The 11,256-nt window shown below is 41.7% G+C and overlaps 1 protein-coding gene across 1 annotated transcript; it reads right to left on the reverse strand.

Moving 5' to 3' along the window:
* Positions 1-4,775: 4,775 nt before the first annotated feature.
* Positions 4,776-9,463, reverse strand: LOC134296009 (protein SSUH2 homolog). Its single transcript, XM_062969755.1, has 3 exons — positions 9,093-9,463; positions 6,380-6,487; positions 4,776-5,066 (listed from the first exon to the last, which is right to left on the reverse strand). The coding sequence occupies exons 1-3, from the start codon at positions 9,240-9,242 to the stop codon at positions 4,926-4,928; spliced, it is 399 nt and encodes a 132-aa protein (XP_062825825.1). The 5' UTR covers positions 9,243-9,463; the 3' UTR covers positions 4,776-4,925.
* Positions 9,464-11,256: the final 1,793 nt, after the last annotated feature.

Below are 11,256 nucleotides of genomic sequence, written 5' to 3' on the forward strand. Positions count from 1 at the left end.
TGGGAGATCACCTCCATCCCTGTGCCTTTTATTCTCGTCAACTAACCACACCAGAGAGGAATTACACCATTTGGGAAAAAGAACTACTGGCCATAAAGGCAGCCTTTGAAACTTGGAGACATTGGCTAGAAGGGGCCAAATTTCCCATTGAAGTCCACACAGATCATCGTAATCTAGAACATCTAAGAACTGCCCGCAAACTAAATCAGAGGCAGCAACGTTGGGCTTTATTCTTTGAACGTTTCAACTTCCAGATCCATTATGTGACCCCAGCCCAAACCAAGCAAGCAGACGCCCTGTCACGTAAACCGGAATACACTGCAGGACGCAAGGAGACCTTTGAATCCCAACTGCTACAACCCGAGAACTTTGCCACGCTCACGGTGGGGAACACCAAATCCATTCCCATTGGTTCAACTTCCCCTACTCCAGGACTCATCTGTGCTCAAGAAATCAGGGCTAGTCAGCAAGCAGATGCCTGGGCGCAGGACCAACTTCGCCAAGGTCTGCACTTTCCCTTTTCGCTTAAAGATGGGCTGCTCTGCTATAGAAATCATGTTTATATCCCACCCGGACCGGGCAGGGAAAAAGCGCTTCGTCTGTGTCATGACTGCAAACCAGCAGGACACTTCGGACTATTTAAAACTATGCATTTGATCCTAAGGGATTTTTGGTGGCCCAAGATCCGCAAGGATGTGGAAAAATATGTCAACACCTGCCCAGTATGCCAGCGCTCCAAGATACGAAGGGAGAAGCCCTCAGGGCTTTTACACCCCCTTCCTACCCCATCTCGCCCATGGGAAATAATTTCCGCGGATTTCATCACTGACCTACCACCTTCCTGTGGATTCACCACGATCTTGGTGGTGGTGGACCTTTTCACCAAGTTAGCCCATTTCATTCCCTGTGAAGGCCTCCCCACGGCCAAAGAAACTGCGGATCTATTTCTTCAACATGTTTTCAGACTACATGGATTGCCCAAGAGTTTAGTCACAGACCGTGGATCTCAATTCACCTCTCGTTTTTGGAAGGCACTACAAAAACTATTGGGCATAGACTCTCGCTTATCTTCAGCTCATCATCCCCAAACAGATGGGCAAACGGAGCGCACCAATGCCACTTTGGAGCAGTATCTTCGCTGTTATGTAAACTACCAACAGGACAATTGGGCTTCTCTGTTACCACTGTCTGAGTTTGCCTACAACAATGGAGTTCAAGCTTCTACAAAAGAAACGCCGTTCTTTGCAAACTACGGCTTCCATCCACGTTTCTTCCCCCCTGTCATTGAAACTTCAGAAGTTCCCGCAGCAGAGGATTGGCTGCAGGAACTCACAGCGGTGCAACAACTTTTGCTCCAGCAACTGGACCAAGCCAAGGAGGACTATAAACGCCACGCTGACAAACATCGCCAGCCGGGCCCCGAAATCAAGGTAGGAGATCGGGTTTTTCTGTCCACTCGCTTCCTGCCCTCCCACCGCCCTTGCCGGAAGTTAGATGCCCGTTTCATTGGCCCCTATCCAGTGGTGGCGCAATTAAACCCCGTGACTTTCAAACTCCAACTTCCGCGTTCAATGCGCATTCACCCAGTGTTTCACCGTTCCCTGCTCCTTCCGGCGGATGGTGTGCGACCTGATACAGACCAACCAGCCCCCCCTCCTGTTTTGATGAATGGGGAGGAGGAGTTCGAGGTTGAGGACATTTTGGATTCTCGCTTTCACCGCCGCCGCCTACAATATCTCATTGACTGGGTGGGTTTTGGCCCTGAGGAACGCTCTTGGGAAGACGCCTCCACAGTCCATGCTCCTGATCTAACCCGTCGCTTTCATCAGACCTATCCCACCAAACCGCGACCTCGCGCCTCGGGGAGAGGGCCCCAGTTTGGGAGGGGCCTTGAGGAGGGGGATAGTGTGATGACCCATGGGCCTTGTAGTCCTGCTCAGGACATTGTAATTCCTGATGAAGATGAAAACTTGGGTTTTTTACCTTCCCAGTCTGAACTGGATTCTTCTCAGCCAGATCTTTCCCAGGCAGATCTGGGAACCTTGCACCTGCAAGAAAGTTGTCTCCCAGAAGTATGTCAAACAAGCCCAGAGCCTACTTCTCCCGTGTTCTTGCGCCGGGAGTTTTGTAAACAACAGAGAAGTTTGGAATCAGCTTCGCGCAGGAGTGCGAGGATTGCAGCTAAGAATGTGGCCAATTAAGACTGTTTCTCGTGAGAATCTTTGGGGAGTCTCACATCTGGTCTCAGAGTTTAGCTTTCGGTTCTGATTCCCAGAGAACTGCTTCGGCGGGAAAGTTAGACTCTATTTAGGTGTTTTACCCGCGTAGTAACTTCGCGGAGTCAATTCGTCAGCCTACGGAGCGAGTTGTGTCTGGACAGCGCGCTCCGATTCAAGCCTCGCTCCTGCTCAAGCCTTGCCTTGCTATCCAGCCTTCGCCTTGCTTCCCAGCCTTTGTTTATCTACGGACTTTGCCTTGTTTCCCAGGATCAATCCTTGCCTTGTTCCACGGATTTTATCAAGTTATTCCACGGACCTTGCTCTTGTTCTTAGTTACCTTGTTCCACGTTCAAGCCTTGTTTCAAGTATCAAGTTATTTCCTAGCCTCGCTCAAGTTTCATGGACTAAAGGACCTTGTCATCTCCCCTCACTTTGCTTGGCAAAGTGAGTGTTTCGGTTATTGGATTACAACTTTGGACCTTAATATTTCTTATTGGACATTGCTTTTTTGGACTAATTCTGATCTTTCCTGAAAGGTCTAATTCTGGACTATTTTCTACACTTGTTTTTATTAACTTTATATATTCCTTCAATAAAGATATTAGATAGATTCTGGCCTCTGTGTATGGTTATTGGTGCTCTGCTGCCTGGGTCTTGACACTTTAGCTATGAACTGACAGTTTATAAGATTCTAGAACAGGAAAACACAGTACAGTTCTGGGTTGCTGTGAGTTTTTCGGGCTGTATGATCACGTTTCATCCACATTTATGGCAGGCATCCTCAGAGGGTGAGGGGGTCTGTTGGAAACTAAGTAAGTGAGGTTTAGATATCTGTGGAATGTCCAGGGTGGGAGAAAGAACTCTTATCTTCTTGAGGCAGGTGTGAATGTTGCAATTTGAGGAAATTTACTTATATCCAAGCCTACAGGAAGGCCAAAATTCTTCACACTCCTCTCCTTACTCTTCCCCCAATGAATCAACAGAGTATTTGCACTTTGAGCTCATTTCTGCATTAAGTAACCTGAAGACAAAAGAAGGAAAAGTGAAAGGAAGAGAAAGAAATTGGGACAGTTGAAAGTAGTTGAAAAAGTGAAGAAAACATATGGAAAACTTGTATCACCAAAACTAATTTTATTTCAAACTGTCATGGCATGAAAAACTTAGACAGGTGTTGGAAAATGTGGTGGAACCATTCAGGACAAGGAATTTATCATTTAATTTGTCAGGAAGAACATGCAGTATCCTAGTATCAAATAACAATCTAGAGTAGTGCTTCTCAAACAATCTGATATAGTAAATCAGATTTTTCCCATTGTGACAGGGATCAATGCCATCTTTGTGCCATATGACAATTGTATTTGCATAATTCCCTAGAACCTTTCCAGCAGATGGCTCTGGGACTGCTACAGACCACCACTTTGAGCAGCATTTCTCTAGAAATACTCCATCTGGTTTCCTTCCTTCTTGGAGGCAACATGACAACATCCAACCTGGGATCTTGTTTAATGAGAAAAATTGTCCACAGCTAAATCCTAGGGACATTCCTTGAAAATGTCATTAAGCATTACACATTTAGAATCAAATACAATTGCTCACAGCTTGTCATTTAAACACATGCACATATACAGGGAACATATTTTCCTGCTTGATTAGGAAAGAAATCTTAGGTAAAGGGCCTCTTCTCCAATCTGTATGAAATGAGTGGATAAGTCCTTTTCGTTTACTTAGGGAAACAGAGTAAGGAATAATATATTGTTGAAGATTTTCACAGCCAAAATCACTGAGGTGTTGTGTAGTTTCTGGGCTGTATGGCCATGTTCTAGCAGCATTTCCTCCTAATGTTTTGCCTGCATCGATGTCTGGCATTGTCAGAGGATCAGTATGGAAGATGCCAGCCACAGATGCAGGTGAAACATCAGGAGAAAATGCTGCTAGAACATGGCTATACAGCCCGAAAACCATACAACACCCCAGAAAAAGGAATATTTAATTTAGCCTACTTGTTTTTAGATAGAATTTGGAGGCAGAGCAGAACAGGTGAGCCTTGGCCTGTAACAATTGTGAGGGAAGCAACCAGCTCAATAAATACATAGACACTCCCTCCCTTCTCCTGGAAAGCCTGTGCACATTGCTGTAACAAATGAACTTTCAAAGATAGCTAGATGGTGCTCTACCAGCTGAGCTGGGGATCTGCACACAGTCCTTACTTCTTGCCCAGAGCTGAACCCATCAAAACTAGAGAATTTTCAACTTCATCTCCCACTTATTGATAATGAAGGGAAAAGAATCAGAGCCAAGCCCTGATATCTGGCAATCTTAGTGACATGGAGTTTGGTGAGCTTCAATATGCATGAGATCCTGTGGTGGCGCAGCGGATTAAACCACTGAGCTGCTGAACTTGCTCACTGAACGGTTGGCAGTTCAAATCTGGGGAGCGGGGTGAGTTCCCGCTATTAGCCCCAGCTTCTGCCCACCTAGCAGTTCGAAAACATGCAAATGTGAGTAGATCCTCTGGTGGGAAGGTAATGGTGCTCCATGCAGCCATGCTGGCTTGGAGATTTCTACAGATAACACCGGCTCTTCGGCTTAGAAATAGACATGAGCACCAAACCTCAAAGTTGGACATGAGTAGCTTTAACGTCAGGGGAAAAGCTTTATCTTTATCTAATATGCATGGCCTTTTCTCTAGTTGAAGTGATATATAAATTATATGATAAAACAGCAACATTTTCTAGGATAATCATCAGCATATACTTTGTGTTCATTTCCATAAACATAATAGGAGTAGGATTTCCCATTCCACTCATATTCCACTTTGGAAAGAAATACCAGCTCAATCGTTTGCCTCTGTAAAAATATAAAGAAGATATTTAAGTAATTAGCAAATGATTTTAAAAACATTGGAAGGTAAATTGATTTTACTCGCAGAATGCCTTCTCTTCCATCTTCCTGCCCCAAATAATCGTCTTGCTTGTTGGTTTTTCTCTCCCTCCCTTGTTCCTTTAATCTATCAATCATTTAATTCATCTCCCAATATTTACTACATAGCCATTCCTTCATCATGGAAAGTTGACAAAATCAGAGAATACCCTGGCTATGTTAAATCTGGGGGGCACTAGGTATTGCAAAGGTAGAAAGAGATTAATTACCTCTACAGCACTGAATCAAGGACATATGCAAGCATAAGAAAAATCTGTATGTACATTGTATTTGTCAAGAAAGGGCTAAAAGATGGGAGAAATTAAGGGATACAAAATAGTTGGGGTGGTGCATTCAGCTGCCCTTTGCCCTAAACAAAGGAGATATTGGATTTCAAGAGAAATGCCTATATAAGGATGTTACTCTCTAAAGATCACTCCCAACAACAGGTTCTTAAGTACTGTAAATCATGCTTATTCTAAACCATGGATGGAAAATCATGTCAGCCTCTAGAGGTTATTGCACTGTAATTTGCACAATATTCCTCATCATTGGCTGAGCTGGTTACGGCTGTTGGGTCTTATAGTACAAAAATATCTGTATGAGCAGACAACTTGCATAGCCTCCAACAGTTCACAGATGAAAACCAGGACAAGCAATATCAAAATTATTAATGAGGAAAAACAAACAAGTTAAGAGAGGCTGCAACAGTTTGGTGTTGCTGGATTTCACTTGGAAGGGCTAGATTCCACACATTCACATTCTTCTTCCTAATCCTGAATTAATTCAGTGCTTCTTCTGTACTTTGACTCAGTTTGAAGCAAGTAAAGTAAGCTGAAGATGAAAGGGAGAGGGGAGAGAGGAGGAGAGAAAAACTAGGATATTTTACGAACTATTAAAATATCAGCTAGTATAAGATTAATCAGAATTGTCCCTGGTAAACTGAGGCATTTTGGAGAAAGTGAACTCCCACTTCTGCTAAACTGTTATCTCCTTGAAGCCCTGGCCATTTTCTATTATTTGCTAAACTTTAAGTCTCATTGCCATGATAAGCCTGTTTTCCTTTTCTGCCTCAATAATTTTAATAAACTTTGCAAATGTTGTTAGTATTGATGTAGTTCGGCTGTTAATTGTCAGGATAGGTGTATGGTCCAGACTAAGTGTATATAGGTGTATGGTAAGTGGTTCTTCTTCCAGCTGGTTGAAAGGTATCTGTTTTACTCTCCTACAAATGCACTCACCTGCCTCAGTATTTGAGATGTAGGTGCAAATTGCTTTTGATGTAGTTCAATAGCAGTACGGGAGACTTGATTGATGGCATTCTCTGGAAAACTCGTCACTGGATAGACCTGCAGTTAGGAGCACACATATTCTTAGGACACAGAAACCTAGGACACAGACCAATCCTGGTATTTGGTAGTGATGCACTTTAAAATTCTCTGCTAAAAGGCTTGACAGGTTTGTATTTACAATCCTTACCTAATCACCGCTTTAGGGAATCAGGTTTTGGGAGGGCAGGGTTTAACTGCCATCAAGTAGAATTTGGCCCATGGCAACTCTTTGAACAAGGAACTGCCAAGTAACCCTATCTTCAACAGGCTTGCTCAATTCTTGCAAACTCATGACCATGACTTCCTTGATTGACTCTATTCATCTGGAATGTAATCTTTCTCTTTTTCCAGTATCCTCCTCTACTTTGCAAAGCATTACCATGTTTTCTAGTGAGTCATGTTTTCTCATGGCATCATCAAAATCTGACAGTCTCCATTTAGTCATCTCAGCTCCTAGCAAGAGTTGAAGGTTGATTTGCTCTAGGGCCATATTGTTGGTCCATAGTATCAGAAGAACTATTCTTCAGCATCACATCTCAAGTAAGTTGACTTTCTTCCAATCAACTTTTCTCACTGTCCAGCTTTCACAGTCACATATAGAAACTGGACAATCCTCATTCTTCAGGATCCTGGCATCCTTTCATATCTGCTGATCAAAGTCCTATTTTTCTTCTGATTTTTTACTGTAATCTCTATTCCTAGTTTCTGCTATTTTCTGTTAGTAATATGTTTTTGTTTGCATATCTTAAATTGTTCATGGAATTATTGATGGAAGAGGCCACAAAAGCCACCCTTTCCCCATCATGCAGAAATGTATAATCAAGGCATTCCTGACAGATGGCCATTCAGCCTCTCTTTAAAGACTTCCAAGGAAGAAGACTCCACCACACTCCAATGCAGAAAATTCTATTGTCAAACACCTCTTACTGTCAGTATGACCCCCTTATCCATAGATTGTATATCCATGGTTTCATTTACCCACATTCAAAGAGTATTTCCTCCAGAATTATTTGTGGGCCTCTGTAGGTCTCAATGCCAATCTATTTCTTTAAAAACCTAATCTTATCTCTTTTTTCGATAGTGTTGCAAGATTAGTGGATACAGAGAATGCTATGGATGTGGGGTTTTTTTATTTCAGTAAGGCCTTTGACAATGTCTTCCATGGTCTTCTTTAAAACAAATAATTAAAATGTGGGGCTAGGTCGATCTGTATAGTTAAGCGACCGAACCCAAGGTGTGCTCACCAATGGTTCCTCTTCATCCTAGAAAGAAGTGACTAATGGAGTGCCACAGGGTTTGGTCCTGGGCCCAGTACTGGTCAACATTTTCTTAATGACTTGGAGGAAAGTTTAAATGGCATGCTTATCAAGTTTGCAGATGACACCAAACTGGGAGGGATAGCTAATATTCCAGAGAACAGGATTAGGATTCAAAACAACCTTAACAAATTAGAGAGTTGGGCCAAAACTAACAAAATGAATTTCAACATGGACAAGTGTAAGATACCACACTTAGGCAGAAAAAAAATGAAATGCAAAGATACAGGATGAGTGACATTTGGCTTGACAACAGTCCATGTGAAAAAGATCTTGGAGTTTTTGTGGACAACAAGTTGAACATGAACCAACAGTGATGCAGCAGCTTAAAAGCCAATGGAGCATCAAAAGGAGTATAGCGTATAGAAGGGAGTGATGGTAGCCCTGTATTCTACTTTGGATATAGGCATCTTACTGCACAGCAGAGAAGTCTAAGCATCTCACCATAAATCACAAGATTCTCTAGTATGGAGCCATGACAATGTCAGTGCACTGTATAAAAAGGAATATTATGTAATGGAAGCATCATTTCCTAAATGATTTCTATATTACTTCCAATATCCAAAATACACTTGTATCTGCCACAATTACAACATGTACATTGCACACAAAGGACAAAAGAGGGAGTGCTTCAAAAGACAAGACAATATGTACTACTAAATTCCAGAAACACTGTGTTGCTTTGAAAAATAAACCGGGCTGAGTCTGCGTAGCTTCCCCCATTGCAAGAATCCTCTTCCTCTATTGCAAGTATTTCCTTTGGAGCAATATCAGCACCACTGCATGTTTTCCTTAAAAGACTACATGTTGTAAAGTACTGTTGCTGAAATAATTAGTTTTAAAAATGAATTTTCGACAACACATTGAATTGTCAGTCGTTTTCTATCATAATTGATCTCTATACTGATAGAGGTAAAGAACAGGATTAATTCAATTGTTACGGAATTGCGCTGAAGTCTGAATATATGGCCCGGGCTGTGGCGCAGGCTGTTGAGCAACCAGCTGCAGCCAGTGCAACAAATCACTCTGACCAAGAGGTCATGAGTTCGAGGCCAGCTCAGAGCCCCGTGTTTGTCTTTGTTCTATGTCAAGCCATTGAATGTTTGCCTTATATGTGTAATGTGATCCGCCCTGAGTTACCTTCGGGGTGAGAAGGGCGGAATATAAATACTGTAAATAAAATAAATAAATAAATATATTGATAATCCAGAGGAGGAAGGAAATATCATATTGTCTAGGAATGAGGTGGATTCCTTTCCAGTCCGGCCCCTCTAAATAATTTGCTTTTGATGGAAGTATTTCCTTACCATATTTTGCTCATCTACAAACAATGTCTTTCCATTAATTCCTTGTAAGAGTTCGATAGGAAATCCAGACCGTTGATTTACTGCATACTCAAAAACATGGCTCTTCCTGTAAAAGATGCACATTGAAATAGTAATTTCATGCTGTCTCATTTTTATAGCAAGTCAACACTTGTTTCAAGCCCACTTTTTAAAAAAACTCTTTTAGCTGCACATGGGGTTAAGCAGCCTCCGCTAGATACCGAAAATACTTGTCACATGCTACTGGGGTGGTGAATCTGCTCTTGAACTTTAATGTTGATGTCCAAGATGCTGTCAGTTGATGTCAGTACAAGAAAGGATGCAGAGAAAATATACTTGATTGTTATGGCTATATTATTAGTACTGCTGCTTTTAAAATGGACATGGGCAATGAGAGGGAATCAGGAAGCAGGATTAAGAGCAGAGGTTGACTGGACAGCAGTTAACAACAAAATAATAAATCTAATAGAACCGAAACTAGAGATCAAACAAAGGTAATTCAAGTATGGCCCATCTTCCCTGTTTGTGGTAATCAGGAGAAATGTTAATGTTCAAGTTCTCCTTTAAAGTTATTTTGAGATTGTAAGCTTATGAACTTTCAGGGCATAAAGAGGAGGCTGATGGCCATTTATCCCACTTTTACATTCTAGGCTACATCTACTAATTTTGAGTAGATCACTCCAGAGCTGTGCTGGATACATAACAGAAGTGTCCCAAAGCCACTTTGCAGCCCAGATGGTTAGCCATATAGTGGGCTATCCTCGATCTTTTCCTGGCAGAAGAAGCTCCTCAACAGAGCTTTGCTAGCTATGTAACTTCTGGTGATATCATCATAGGATGCTCGGACAAGTGACCCCCAGAAGCAATGTTGCTATACTAAGGCTCTGCCAGTGAGTTACTTTTTGACTTGTGGACACTTGATAGCCTTGGATCTAGTCTAATCCATCTGTCCACTCATCAAGGGAAAACTTCCACAGCTTAAGTTTTAAAAATATATGAAAGCAGGATGTTTATTAACAAATAGTTTAGAAAGTTTCCAAGATGTGGGGATAATGTAAGGCTGACAATTCAGTGCCTGGTAAAAATCTTGTAGACCAATCTTATCATTTATTTGATATTATTATATTCTCTTACAAGTCACACTATGGGCCCTTCCAGACTGGCCCTATATTCCAGGATCTAATCTCAGGTTTTCTGTTTATCCCATATTATCTGGCAGTACAGACTCATATAATCCAGTTTAAAGCAGAAAACCTGAGGTCAGATCCTGGGATATAGGGTATGTCTGGAAGAGCCTTATGAAAGAATTTCCAAACTGGATAAATGCTAGAAAACTGAAAGCCAGGACTCCTCTTAAAGTCATTGTCCAAATGGAGTGACCCAGTCGAAGTTTGGTGGGAAGTCTGATCAGAAATCATGATAAATGTTAGTTGCTTTTTTCATAAGGAGGAAAGAAATATAGGATTTCTCAAGCCCTGAACAAAGAAACCAGGATGATGTAAGATCTTGTTTATTGGCTTGACTCTGATTGTAACTGATCTGATAGGATACTGGAAATTGTGTTTACCTATCATAATGGCTCAGGAAGGGGTGTTCCTCTGACAACACAATTTACTATCTCATTTCAAGAGTGTATGCTGACGTTTATAGGTATGATTCCTGCACTTTAATCTAACTTAATGTAGTACCTTGGTAAGGTCATATTAAAGGTGTTTTTATTTGAGTACCTGTTTCTCTGTACAGAAGAATACAAGGCTTTTAGAACTGCAACCGGATCCTGCCTTGACTGTTAAGAAGGGTAAGCCTTTGTCAAAGGTTGAGGGGTGGAAGTAAACCTACTAGAATACTTTGTATGGGGGCCTATTTGAATGCTCTCCCACTTTCCCACAATGGACAAGTTAGAAGAACAGCATTTATAGACGTGGTTTTGCTTGTTATCACATTGTTCTAATTGTTGTTACTGCTGTTCTGTGCATTCAAATTACATTTTCATGTGATCTTTTCGGTTTATTCAGAGGATGGTTGTCATTGACTTCCTCCGAAAAAAGTGCAATTTGACCAGTGGGTTTCCACATCTAAGTGGGGGATTTGTATTTTTATTGACAAGAGCCCACTGAAACCACTATACTCCACTGTCTGTACAAAC

The sequence above is a fragment of the Anolis carolinensis genome, chromosome 2 (assembly GCF_035594765.1).
Source record: "Anolis carolinensis isolate JA03-04 chromosome 2, rAnoCar3.1.pri, whole genome shotgun sequence".
NCBI lineage: Eukaryota > Metazoa > Chordata > Lepidosauria > Squamata > Dactyloidae > Anolis > Anolis carolinensis.

What these genes read in the sequence shown, in the direction of transcription:
- LOC134296009 (XM_062969755.1), bottom strand. Translation starts at nt 9,242, where the DNA reads ATGAGACAGCATGAAATTACTATTTCAATGTGCATCTTTTACAGGAAG. An exon ending in TTGTAGATGAGCAAAATATG is followed by an intron (nt 6,488 to 9,092) that starts GTAAGGAAATAC and finishes TCCTAACTGCAG; the next exon opens with GTCTATCCAGTGACGAGTTT. An exon ending in CATCTCAAATACTGAGGCAG is followed by an intron (nt 5,067 to 6,379) that starts GTGAGTGCATTT and finishes ATATTTTTACAG; the next exon opens with AGGCAAACGATTGAGCTGGT.